Genomic DNA, 14,525 nt, shown 5'->3' with positions numbered 1-14,525 from the left:
AACTTAGCATGGGTGTATGGGATACAAGTGCTGTTCTTGCAAAAGCCTACAAGGATCACAAGTCATTGGAGGCCTCCCCATGTTCAGGAACAGAATATGGAAGCCTATGATTCAGTTGATGAAGGCATCAAGTTCAAGTTTACTTAATGCTGAACTCCAGGCAGAATATATGACACATGCAGCTCTGTATTAAATGGTACATAATAAAATGTATTTTTTTTTTGTTTCATACATTTTTTTTTAAACTCAAGCAATGTACAGTGCCTTGAAAAAATATAAATACCCCTTCAATTTTTCTTTACATTTTGTCATGCTACAACCAAAAATGTATTTTATCTGGATTTTATGTGATAGAACAACACAAAGTGGCACATCTTCGTGAAGTGGAAGGAAAATGATAAATGCTTTTCAATTTTTTTTACAAATAAATATCTGAAAAGTGTGGGATGCATTTGTATTCAGCCTCCTTTACTCTGATACCCCTAACTAAAATCTAGTGGAACCAATTGCCTTCAGAAGTCACCTAATTAGTAAATGGAGTCCACCTGTGTGTAATTTAATCTCAGTATAAATACAGCTGTTCTGTGAAGCCCTCAGAGGTTTGTTAGAGAACCTTAGTGAACAAACACCACCATGAAGGCCAAGGAACACACCAGACAGGTCAGGGATAAAGTTGTGAAGAAGTTAAGTGTTACTAAACCTAAAACATTTTTTACCTTAATGCATTGTTTGCATTAAGGTAAAAACACGTTTTCAGTTTCTCTGTGCCCCCCTTACCCTGTGTGAATAGCAAGACAGGGGAGAAGAGATCAGCGCTGTGCTCGGCTGCATCTGTTCTCCCCTTTTTTCCTCTTTACACAGCATTTGAGCAGAAGCTATTGGCTCTTTGCTGCTGTCAATTAGATGCAGTGAAGAGGAAGTGGGTGGGTGGGCCTAACTCCCGCTTTGTAAGTCTATGGGGCCCGGCTCCATAGACACACAGGTCGGGAGCGCGCATACTACACTCTCCCCATAGCCAGCGGCTGGCAATGGTAGTCCCAAGAAGAAGAGGAGGAGCCAAGATCGCCGCCGGGGACCCCAGAAGTGAAGGATAGCTGCAACTCTGTGCAATACCACTACACAGAGCAGGTAAGTATAACATGTTTGTTATTTTAATTTTTTTTAATTTACTTTAGTAACACTTTAAGCCAAATGCAAATCGCTCTAAAAAGTACTTGAGCTTCTTTTTTGGCAGAATACAAGCTTATACTGCTTTTCATTGGTCACTTGTCAACTCAAAACGTCTGTACAAAAACGCTGCAAAAACATCAGAAAAAAATGGCAGAAAAACACCTGTAAAAATACAATAGCAACACCTACATGTGAACAGAGCGAGGAGACAATCAGTTGTGCTGCAGTGCTGATAGGTGGACAGACCAAAGTAACAGAGAGATCTGTCTGATCTAGTCAAAGGCTGGGGTAGGGACATAACCTATTAGTATTACCTAACTGCAGCAGTGAAAGCTCAGGTGAGAGAGCTGTGTAAATATCAGGACTGAATGGACAGAATGGCAGGTAAAACAGACAACTTAGATGTACAGTATTTCATTGGTGCATTTAGTAGTTTGCCTGGAGTTCAGGAGGAGGAACATGACATTTTTATAAGACTGGAGTTTTAGAAAGCCCAATTCATTATTTTATCTAGAATAATGAACATGAGTGACAGTACCTGTAACCTCCTTCCCATAGCCCAGAATGCTGAATGTTCCCCCAATAGGTGGAGAAGCTGTGTGAGTTCTGTTGATTCTTATTGATGTCCCTTCAGTCCAGGTTGATGCTTGATAGATGGCTGAATCAGCGTTGTTCTGAATGCCCTATTAATATGTGAGATTGAAGAACAGAGATGAATTGTTATTCTGTTTTTCTATTTTTTTTTTACTTTTATTGACATACCACCTTTTGATACTAAACATACTGTATATCCATATGACTCCAAAGACATGCTTGTAGGCTATTTGGATCCTGTCTAAATTGCCCCTAGTATGTCCTAGTATGACTTTAGATTGTAAGCTCCTTGAGGGCAGGGACTGATGTGAATGTACAATATATGTATGTAAAGTACTGCATAAATTGATGGCGCTATATAAGTACCTGTAGTAAATAAAATAAAAAAAATAAAGAATGGCTGAATGAAAAAAAAAAAATATATATATATATATACAGTATATACACACACACACACTATATTATCAAAAGTATTGGGACGCCTGCCACGCACATGAACTTTAATGGCATCCCAGTTTAAAGCTCCGTACACACGGTCGGATTTTCCAATGGAAAATGTGTGATAGGACCTGGTTGTCGGAAATTCCGACCGTGTGTGGGCTCCATCACACATTTTCCATCGGATTTTCCGACACACAAAGTTTGAGAGCAGGATATAAAATTTTCCGACAACAAAATCCGTTGTCGGAAATTCCAATCGTGTGTACACAAATCTCAAAGAGATGAAAGCTATTGGCTACTGCCCCGTTTATAGTTTCGATGTACGTGTTTTACGTCACCGCGTTCAGAACGATCGGATTTTCCGACAACTTTGTGTGACCGTGTGTATGCAAGACAAGTTTGAGCCAACATCCGTCGGAAAAAATCCTAGGATTTTGTTGTTGGAATGTCCAAACAAAGTCCGACCGTATGTACGGGGCATTAGTCCGTAAGGTTCAATATTGAGTTAGTACCGGACAGGGGACAAAGGATTAGATGACATTTGTTAACACTTTTAAACAGAGATAAGTTAAAAAGCAGATTTTTAAAAAGTGCTTTTTTAAATCTGCTTTTTAACTTATCTCTTTTTAAAAGTGTTAACAAACGTCATGTAATCCTTTGTCCCCTGTCCGGTACTATTTTTCACTACATGGTGTTGATCCGGCCCTTGAGCCATTGCCTGGTGTGCCGCCAATCACTGTGAATTCATTATGCTGGCCACTCCCCCCTCCCTCCCCTGTACACTTTATATTGCAGCTCCTTAGTCCCATACACTAGTTTGAAAAAGTAGCGCTGCTGTTGTGTCATCCGCAGCACGCACGCTCAAGAAATGTGTCGCTTTCCAATGATGTCATCCCTCCTCGCCTGCTAACTATCTTCACTCCAAGCCTCGTTTGGAGTGTTCTCCAACTGTGGCTGGCTTGTTACCATCAGCGGTGTTACCGAGCAATGCGCCCTCTCCTCGCAGGATTGGATCAACGCACTGATGACACGAGATCACGCCCATGCTGGGACCTGTTCATGCCTATTTTTGACTTCATAAATGTGAGAAAAATGAGTTTCCTGTACTAAGTGTCATTAGATCTGTCATATATCTGCACCCAGAGACGCCTCTCTCCTTCTGTTTTCTATAGGAATGTTTGACCGTTCTTCCAGAAGCACATTTAGGAGGTTAGGCGAAGAAGGCCTGGCTCGCAGTCTCCACTCTAGTTCATCCCAAAGGTGTTCTATCGGGTTGAGGTCAGGACTCTGTACAGGCCAGTCAAGTTCCTCCACCCAAAACTCACTCATCCATGTCTTTATGGACCTTGCTTTGTGCACTGGTCCAAATCATTTGGTGAAGGGGGGATTGTGGTATGGGGTTGTTTTTCATGGGTTGGGCTTGGCCCCTTAGTTCCAGTGAAGGAAACTCTAAGACCCCTTTCACACTGAGGCCCTTTTCAGGCATTTTAGCGCTAAAAATAGCGCCCGTAAAGCACCTGAAAAGCACCTCTCATGCCTCCCAAGTGTGAAAGCCCGAATGCTTTCACACTAGGACGGTGCGCTTGCAGGATAAGAAAAAAAGGCCAGCAAGTAGCATCTTTGGGGCGGTTTAGGAGTGGTGTATACACCGTTCCCAAAACGCCCTGCCCTTTGAAATGAATAGGCCTCTGCCGAAGAGCCGCAACACGGAACTTTTAATCCTTTTCTTTGGCCGCTAGCGACGGTAAAGCACCACTAAAACTAGCGGCGCTTTACCACTAACGCACCCCTGCCCCAGTGTGAAAGTAGTCCTAAGGCTCTGCCCCCAACTACATCACTAACCTAGTCCCAAAATACCAACCAAGCCGCTCTCTTCGGTCCTCCCAAGACCTCCTGCTCTCTAGCTCCCTTGTCACCCCCTCCCATGCTCACCTCCAAGATTTCTCCAGAGCTTCTCCCATCCTTTGGAACTCCCTACCCCAATCTGTCTGACTGTCCCCTAATCTATCCATCTTCAGACAATTCCTGAAAATCCTTCTCTTTAACCACTTCAGCCCCGGAAGATTTTACCCCCTTCCTGACCAGAGCGTTTTTTGCGATTCGGCACTGCGTCGTTTTAACTGACAATTGCGCGGTCTTGCGACGTGGCTCCCAAACAAAATTGACATCCTTTTTTTCCCACAAATAGAGCTTTCTTTTGGTGGTATTTGATCACCTCTGCGATTTTTATTTTTTGCGCTATAAACAAAATAAGAGCAACAATTTTGAAAAAAACGCATTATTTTTTACATTTTGCTATAATAAATATCCCCCAAAAATATATAAAAAAACATTTTTTTTCCTCAGTTTAGGCTGATCCTATTCTTCTACATATTTTTGGTAAAAAAAAATTGCAATAAGCGTTTAATAATTGGTTTGCGCAAACGTTATAGCGTTTACTAAATAGGGGATAGTTTTATGGCATTTTTATTAATAATTTTTTTTTTACTAGTAATGGTGGCGATCAGCGATTTTTATTGTGACTGCGACGTTATGGCGGACATGTCGGACATTTTTGACACATTTTTGGGACCATTGTCATTTATACAGCGATCAGTGCAATTAAAAAGGCACTGATTACTCTGTAAATGGCACTGGCAGTGAAGGGGTTAACCACTAGGGGGCGGGGAGGGGTTAAGTGTGTCCTAGGGTGTGATTGCTAACTGTAGGGGGATGGACTCTGTGTGTGACGTCACTGATCTCTGCTCCAATGACAGGGAGCAGAGATCGAGTGACACTGTCACTAGGCAGAACAGGGAGATGCTGTTTACAACGGCATCTCCCCGTTCGTCCTCTCCGTGAGGCGATCGCGGGTATCCCCGCGGCGATCGAGGCCGCGGGACCCGCGACCCGACTCACGGAGCTCCCGGCCGGCGCGCACGCAATGGCACGCCGGGCAATTCAAATGGACGTACAGGTACGCCCATTTGCCCTGCCGTGCCATTCTGCCGACGTACATCGTCGTGCACCGGTCGGGAACCGGTTAAAGAAGCCTACCCTGCTTCTAACTAATACACTGTTTTACTTTCCCCATCAGCACATCCTCCACAGCAATTACCTTTTGTATCAATTGACCCTAGCTCTTAGATTGTAAGCTCCAACGAGCTGGGCCCTCTGATTCCTCTTGTACCAAATTGTAATGTAACTGTAATGTCTGCCTTCATTTTGTTAAAGTGGAGTTCCACCCATAAATGGAACTTCCTGCGAATGGGATCCCCCCCCCCCCCCGTGCCACATTTGGCACCTTTCAGAGGGGAGGGGGGAGCAGATACATGTCAAATCCAGGTATCTGCTCCCACTTCCGGGGAAAGATCGCCGGATCTTTCAATGAATTACGCAATGTCCGGCCCTCCTTCTTCTCCCCCACTGCCTTCTGGGAGACACACAGGTCCCAGAAGACAGCAGGGACCATTCAGAATAAGCAGCAAGACTCGAGCATGCGCAGTAGGAAACAGGCTGTTAAGCCGCAAGGCTTCACTTCCTGTTTCCCTTAGTAAGGATGCCGGCGCCTGCACCTGGAGCCGAGGGACGGGTCGGCTTCGGGTGCCGACATCACGCACTCCTAGGACAGGTAAGTGCCCTTATATTAAAAGTCAGCAGCTACAGTATTTGTACCTGCTGACTCTTTTTTTTTTGCAGGCGGAACTCCGCTTTAAGCGCTGTGCAAACTGTTGGCACTATATAAATCCTGTATAATAATAATAAATAATAATAAGGCGGGTAAATTGTAGCGCTAATATAAAAGCAACATGAAACACACTGTGAAGTGATGTATAAATGTCTATCAAAATGTATGACTGTACATCCCGAAAGAAATGGGTGTACTCCAAAAACTTTCTAAATAAAGTCTGTGCAATAGTGATGAGATGAGGTGAGTCAGAGGTGAAATTCCATCAACAATCTGAATTTCCAGTATGGGATCATCAAAACATTGGATAGGCGTGGGTACGCTTACCGGAACCGGTGGACTCTAGTGCCAGCAGCATAGAGTCTATCGAGCTGTGTGCCACCACGGGCAGATGTAAAGATGACCACAGGAAGAATGGATGGCTTCCGGATTGCCATGAACCGCACAGCTGGATCTCCAAGGGGAAGCAGGAATGATCTCAAAATGCAGATGTCATCTCATAGCAGGGAAATATGTGGAAAAATGTAGAATGCCTCCACATAGTGCAAATCAGGGTTGTTTATTTGCTAAAAAACTGAAATGCATAAAAGTGATCACAGAGTAAAATCAAAGTGGCAATGTAGAGAGTAATAGCCTCCCTACGCATTTCGATCAATAGACCTTCAACAGGGGCATAAGAAAACTTCTACTACATTGCGTATATATATAAATAATGTTGTAAATAAAATTATAACACAAGACCAATAAGCTTAGAGGGAAATGAATATGATTGGATCAAAGGTGGTCACATTATGCATACAACCAAGCCCCGCTATAACATCCAATCATTAACCTGACATTAGTAAAACCAATATTATCCAACCAGAAAGACATATATCACATGACCTGATGGTCAGCTGACCAACCCAGGACGTGCATCACGTCAGAAAGCCTGTGAAAAACGTGGGACCAGCAACGTGGCAAAGATGTCAAACCGGAAGGAACACACGCCGCATGGTAGAACGGGCCACAAACAGCGTGCGTCACGTCAAAAAAAGCCCGTGAAAACGCGGGACCACATGACCGGGTGAGCACATGACCAATAATGAAAAAGGTCATGTGAAACACCGCGAGAAAGCAAATCTGAAACCACGCGATAGACAAAGAGCAAGGCTCGCGGCCCCGCAGGAGGGAGACCTAGCGCCCAGATAGCGGAACCATGTGGCAAGCCCAAATCACGTGGCCCCAATAACTGTAAATAATAAATCGAGGAAATGAAAATAAATGGTCAATAATGATATAAATGAACTAACATGAAAATAGTAAACCATCCCAAATGTTGAAAAATGGACAGAAACACAACATATGTTGGAATGGCCAAAAAGGAGATAATTCAATCTCCAGATAAGGTCACCAACACATAATAAGATAAAAATATCCACTGTAAATATATTAAAATAAAATGAATGTACGTAAAAAGACAGATAATAATTTAATCTCCATTTAAGCTCACCAACACATAATGAGATAAAAATACCCACTGTAAATAAAATAAGATGAACTGAATATACATAAAAAGACAGATGGTATATGTGTAAATAGAAATTGGTACCTCAAGATTGATTAATGAATGAGTTGAGGTCCCACTCAACGTTTAAACCAAACGGAAAATAGGACCTGAGCTCATATATCCAGTAAGTCTCTAACTTCGAAACCCCACGTAAATGAGATTCTCCCCTCCAATGAGGGACAAATTTGTCGATCACCTGAAATAGGGTTCCCGTGGGGTCCCTATTATGATGCAATAGATAGTGATGGGGTACCGTGTGTTTACTTTTGCCACTCTTTATGCCTGCAATATGTTCGTTCACACGTACAGTAAACGTTCTGATGGTGCGACCCACATATTGCTTCTTGCATGGACAAGTCAGCAAATATACAACATATTGGGTAGCACAAGTGGCAAAATGTCTCATGGGATAGGTACGTAAAGTGATGGTGGAGCAAAAAGTATCAGTTTTGCGTTTCCCTGCAATGTTATGCATACACACATTACACTTTCGACACGGTAAAAACCCTTACATTGTTGGAAAAAAGAGACTTTTTTCGGAGGGTCAATGATGTTAGGGGCAATTTGTCCCTGTATGGAATGGGCACCTCTAAAGATAACCCCAGCCTGCTCAGGGAGAACGGGACCCAGAAATCTATCACTTTTGAGCACCTTCCAATGTTTCCTAAAGATCTCTTTAATTTGTTTAGACTGTGTGGAGTATGTGATAAAAAAGACCATCTAAATTTGGAGTCAAAAATATCTCTAGGATGTTCAACCAGAGTAGAGCTTCTGTCGATGAGCGAAACTCTGTTAATTTCTGCATCTAACTCCTTGAAGTCATAGCCTTTAGCAATAAATCTATCTCTAAGTACTCGAGACTGTGAAAAATAATCTGAAATCCTGGAGCAGTTGCGACGCAGTCGCAAGAATTGGCTACGTGGGATCGGCTTAAGCCATTGGGCATGGTGGCAGCTATCAGATGGGATGTAACCATTTCAGTCCGTGGGTTTAAAATAAGTTTTAAACTCAAAATGTTGATCTACCATCATAATTTCGAGGTCCAAAAAATGGATGGAACTCGAACTAGCTTCATAGCTCAATGAAATACCGCGATCGTTGAGGTTGAGATTGGCCATAAAGCCATCCAATGATTCACGGTTACCAAGCCATAGGAGGAGGATGTCGTCAATGTACCTAGCCCAGAGAACCAATTCTGGTCTCTGGGAGGCATAGACGACATCCTCCTCCCATTGGGCTATGAAAAGGTTGGCCAAGCTGGGGGCAAAATTGGCCCCCATGGCCACACCCTTCTGCTGTAAATAAAACTGATTTTGGAACCAAAAGTAATTATGACAGGTAGCGAACCTGAGGAGCTGCATAATGAAATTACGCTGTATTAGTGGGAGGGTGTTGTTTTTGGATAGATGATTTGCCACGGTATCAAACCCCAAATTGTGTGGTATGCACGTGTATAGTGTGGCCATGTCAGCCGTGACCAAAAGCATCCCTTCACTCAACTTAACCCCTTCCAAAAGTTTAATAACATCTCTAGTATCCTTGAAATAGGACGGAATGGATCGAACAATGGATGGGGGACGGAAGTCCACATATCTCCCGATCCTAGAAGTGACCGAGTCAATCCCACTGACTATAGGTCGGCCAGGGGGATTGACTGGGTCCTTATGGACTTTAGGAAGGTAATAGATCACAGGGATCCGGGGGACATGAGGTACAAGGAAACCTTTCTCCTTTTTATTGAGAATCCCAAGAGAAAAGCCCTCATCAATCAATTCTATTAAGGCTCGTTTATAAGTACTGGTGGGGTCATGATGTATGGGAGTATAGGTGTCTGAATCATTCAAAATTTTGTACATTTCTTTAACATAGTCTTCCTTATCTAAAATGACAATCCCCCCGCCTTTATCGGCGGGACGGATGATAAGGCTTTTTCTCTCACAAAGTTCTTTGAGTCAATATGTACCCTCCTCTTAAGGTTGGAAAGTTTCTCTAAGTCTTGTAAAACTAAACCTTTGAAAACCTGAAGTGAAGGTGCTAAAGTCCCTGGAGGGTTGAAAAGGGAGGGATTGGATAATCCGCAATGTACATATAAGTTATCCTTTGAAGTACTAGTAACTACAGAAGAGATGGAAGGTTGGGTCAAAAATTATCTCTGTAAGTTTTCTGGTAAATTTCAATACGTCTATGAACGTAGTGAATTTGTTTAATGGTTTGGGAGGGACGAATTTGAGTCCCTTGTCCAATACAGATTTCTCCGCATCGGTCAAGAGAACAGAACTCAAATTAAAAATCCCCGTGCCTTTCAAATCCTTTTCCTTTTGGCTTCTGACCTTCCACCCCCCTCTAGTCCCTCTTTTCCTTCTTGGTTGCCCGGGTACTTTTCTATGGGTCTCCTAAAACCATTCATTATAACCTAGGCCATTTTGATTATAGTTGTTTCAGATTTGCTTTCTCGCGGTGTTTCACATGACCTTTTTCATTATTGGTCATGTGCTCACCCGGTCATGTGACCGTCACGTGATTGGTCCCGCGTTTTTGCGGGCTTTTTGGCGTGACGCACGCTGTTTGTGGGCTGTTCTATCATGCGGCGTGTGTTCCTTCCGGTTTGACATCTTTGCCATGTTGCTGGTCGCGCGTTTTTCGCGGGCTTTCTGACGTGATGTACGTCCTGGGTTGGTCAGCTGACCGTCAGGTCATGTGATATATGTCTTTCTGGTTGGATAATATTGGTAGGTTTTACTAATGTCAGGTTAATGATTGGATGTTATAGCGAGACTTGGTTGTATGCATAATGTGAACACCTTTAATCCAATCATATTCATTTCCCTCTAAGCTGATTGGTCTTGTGTTATAATTTTATTTACAACATTATTTATATATATAGGCAATGTAGTAGAAGGTTTCTTATGCCCCTGTTGAAGGTCTATTGATCGAAATGCGTAGGGCGGCTTTTACTCTCTACATTGCCACTTTGATGTTACTCTGTGATCACTTTTATGCATTGCGGTTTTTTAGCAAATAAACAACCCTGAGGCATTCTACTTTTTCCCACATATTTCCCTGCTATGAGATGACGTCTGCATTTTAAGATCATTCCTGCTTCCCCTTGGAGATCCAGCTGTGCGGTTCATGGCGATCCGGAAGCCATCCATTCTTCCTGTGGCCATCTTTACATCTGCTCGTGGTGGCACACCGCTCGATACTCTATACTGCTGGCACTAGAGTCCACCGGTTCCGGTAAGAGTACCCACACCTATCCAATGTTTTGATGATCCCATACTGGACATTCAGATTGTTGCTTTTCACCTCTGACTCACCTCATCTCATCACTATTGCACAGAATTTATTTAGAAAGTTTTTGGAGTACACCCGTTTCTTTCGGGATGTACAGTTATACATTTTGATAGACATTTATACATCACTTCACAGTGTGTTTCATGTTGCTTTTATATTAGCGCTACAATTTACCCACCTATATTTATGTTTGTCACATTGTTTGTAGCAGCTCTTTTTTGAATTTTTAGGTTTAGCGCATTTACTATCTTCCACTATTCTAATAATAATAACGCGTCAGCATACTAAGACATTTTGGACAATTTCATGCTCCCAATTTGTGGCTACACTTTGGGGATAACCCCTTCCTGTTCCCATATAATTGCACACCAGTGAGCAAAGAAGGTCCATAAAAACATGAATGAGCAAGGACAAAGTGATATACGTTAGATTTAAAATGTTTATGGTCGCCACTAAAACAATAGTAGTGGTGATATCTCAAATGCATCTGATTCAAAAACTGATTTTCCTTCACTTTGGGAAAATTTCCTGTCATGTCACTGTAATATAAAGTGAAAGAAGTCTTTCCACGGAGACACAAAGAACAATTAGCAGACAACTTTACTGTGCTTTAAACTGCAACTTATTACAATTTAAAGTGAATTTAAACCTGTGATTTTTTTTTAATAAAATAAAAAACTGCAATAAATAAACTGTCATACTTACCTACTCTGTGGCATGGTTTTGCACAGAGCAGCCCTGATTCTTCTCTTCTGAGGTCCCGCACAAGCGGTTAGTGCCCCCATAGAAAGCCACTTTCTATGGGGGCACTCATGCGGGCTCACTCTCGAGCCACCTAGTCTGCATCTATTCACACAGACAGTGTAGCACGGTCCCGCCACCTGCTTCCTCATCACAGAATTTGATTGACAACAGCAGGAGCCAATGGTTCCCACTACTATCAATTGGCTCAGGTTTGTATAAAGGGGGGCTGGGGTGGATCCTGTGACACAGAAGGAGTTTTTACCCTAATGCATAGAATGCAATAAGGTAAAGAAAACCTTTAGGCATTAGAACAGCTTAAAAATCAGGATTAAACAGCCCTACAGATTCCTCTTATACAATAATCAAAGCCTTTTTGAATGGGAATTCCTGTGTATGACCCCTAAAACATGTTAGGTGCCATCTCTTGATAGACTTTTTTATTATGACAAATACAAATGTATATCTGGACTGATCCTTTTCATTTTATACAAGCTGACTTTCCCAAGGACCCCGTTGGGACCTCTAAATGCAAGATAGAGGTGCCCCACTAGAGCAACCATCTGACTTACCTGAAAGCTCCAGAATGCATGGAGTTTAGTTTTGGAAACAAAAAAATAATAATACCTTCACAGTGGTTTTGTATCTTCCTTACACTTTCTGAAGTTTCACTCTTTTCAGTCCCATCTTAATTTGTTGATGGCTCGAACAGCAGTGATTCCCAACCTCAGTTTTTAAGTACTACCAACAGATCATAAATACCAAGCCATTACTGTAATCTGTTGGGGGTACCTGAGGACTGAGGTATAGAATATAGTCTCTTGTGCTCCTCTTGTGGTTTACCCACCCAATACAACGTTTAAATGAGACACCGTAATTTACTGCAGCCCAGAATCTGCATTAGACCCTACAATGGTACTTTGGCAGCAGTCGGACTGACATAAAAACATAGTAATATGAGGTGCTAGGTGGCCACATGGCATTATTTATGGATCAACCCTATCTCAAAAGATAAGTATATATTTTTGTTTCATTTTCTTATGAACAGGAACTTTCTCTCAAACATACCTCAGTAAATCTTACAGCAAAGAGCGGAAAATTGTACCCGCAGTTGTCTGGTGTTATGGTAATGGTATGCTGGGTTACAGATGTACTAAATGTGCTGGTCACATCAATGTTACTGATCACAATTCCACTTTCGGATAAGGCCGGTCTTCGCCTGTAAACTGAGTCAAACACAGGAGAAAAAGAGATAAACAGCATAGTTATGGTATAAGAGTATGTTTAAAGAAACCTGTCTTGAGAAACATAGGTTTTGGGTGCAATTATCCATTTTTACAGTTTGCAGCCACTCCTGTTGCAATTGTTATAATAAAAAATAAATAACATAAAAAAACAGAAATGTGGGGCACTCCCTTGGTAGGGACCTCCCCTACTAAAACACTCAAAATTTGTCAGTTTACCTCAACTGTCACCTGTCCCCTCAGTAATATCCAGAATACATTGAGTCCCCTTTGAAAGGAACGCTAACCACTTATGACTTAACTGGGGTTATATACAGTGTAGTTATGTGTGGCAGTTTGATGTACTTATATCTCTATCTTAATTTTCTGCCGTTTGCCAAAACGTGTAACCTACAATTAAAGTTAATGTATTCTTTTATGCTCAGATTTGATAAAAGGTGTACAACATGGTCCACAAAGGGAAGGGAAATGGTGAGGAGCACCAGGGCTTTGTGACACCCAGATATTTAAAAAAAACAAAAATGTATTAAAAAAGCTAAAATGTCACCTCTATCAGAGTAGAGGGCATCACTGAACATTAAAAATACAAATAACATTAACTGACCAGCCGCCATCATTATACTGCGGCAAGGTGGCACTATCCCACAAATCGCCGTAGCTGCATGTCAGCTGGGGAACTTGCTTTTGTGGGCACTCCCATTGGCCAGCAGGGGAGCCAATCAGCGGGTCCGGCAGGCTCGATGTCCCCTGGCCACCCACGATCGTTCCCCGCAGTGACAGAACGAGGATCTGCCTGTGTAAACAAGGCAGATCTCCATTCTGACAGGGGAGATCACACAGATACTGTCTTTTTGCTAAGCAGGAAGATGGATCTGTGTGTTTCCCCAGTCACACAGTCCCCCATACAGTTAGAAAACACATGCAGGGAAGACATTTAGTCCCTTGATCGCCCCTGATGTTAACCCCTTCCCTGCCAGTGTCATTAGTACAATAACAGTGCATATTTTTAGCAATGATTACTGTAACAACGTCACTGGTTCCCAAAATAGTGTAAAAAATGTCAGATGTCCGATCTGTCCACGGCAATGTCGCAGTCCCGCTAAAAATCACTGATCGGTGCCATTACTAGTAAAAAAAAAAAATAATAAAAATGCCATAAATCTATCCCCTATTTTGTAGACGTGATAACTTTTGTGCAAACCAATCAATATACGCTTATTGCAATTTTTTTACCAAAAATATGTAGCAGAATACATATCGGCCTAAACTTGTTTTTTTTTAGATTTTGTTTTGGAAATGTTTTATAGCACAAAGTAAAACATTTTTTATTTTTTTCAAAATTGTTGCTCTTTTTTCGTTTATAGCACAAAAAATAAAAACCGCAGAGGTGATCAAATACCACCGAAAAAAAAGCTCTATTTGTGGGGAAAAAAGGACATCAATTTTGTTTGGGTACAACATTGCACGACTGCACAATTGTCAGTTAAAGCGACGCAGTGTCGTATCGCAAAAAATGGCCTGGTCTGGAAGGGGGTAAATCCTCTCCGGGCTGAAGTGGTTAAACATGTACAAAGTAATACAATACAGTCAATCCAAATAGATATTTTATTATGCGTTTTACCAAGCGGCCCCAGCGTGTTTCCACCAGTATGGTCTTCTTTAGGGATTGCCCTTGGATAGCACAATGGAGGATTCTATAGCTGATAAAATGTACACACTGCAAATTGATTGGTGATGCCGGAGATCATCCAGAGTGGAGGTGGAGCATAGGAAGATCGCAAGACAAAAGCCAGATGGAAAAAAAACACTAGCAGCCTATGTTTCC

The 14,525-nt window shown here is 42.1% G+C and overlaps 1 protein-coding gene across 1 annotated transcript in view; it reads right to left on the bottom strand.

The window, feature by feature from the left end:
- The window catches only part of LOC141146079 (fibrocystin-L-like), a 491,542-nt gene that overhangs the window by 229,457 nt on the left and 247,560 nt on the right, over window positions 1-14,525 (bottom strand). The window contains exons 26-27 of the mRNA XM_073632839.1: window positions 12,525-12,682; window positions 1,709-1,853 (exon numbers count right to left, since the gene is read on the bottom strand). Coding sequence (XP_073488940.1) covers window positions 1,709-1,853; window positions 12,525-12,682 — 303 coding nt within the window. The remainder of the gene's footprint in view (window positions 1-1,708; window positions 1,854-12,524; window positions 12,683-14,525) is intronic.

Source organism: Aquarana catesbeiana, linkage group LG05 (genome assembly GCF_042186555.1).
Source record: "Aquarana catesbeiana isolate 2022-GZ linkage group LG05, ASM4218655v1, whole genome shotgun sequence".
In the NCBI taxonomy this organism is placed as follows: Eukaryota; Metazoa; Chordata; class Amphibia; order Anura; family Ranidae; genus Aquarana; species Aquarana catesbeiana.
Note: the sequence above shows the minus strand (reverse complement) of the source record. Positions and strands in the feature narration are given on the sequence as shown.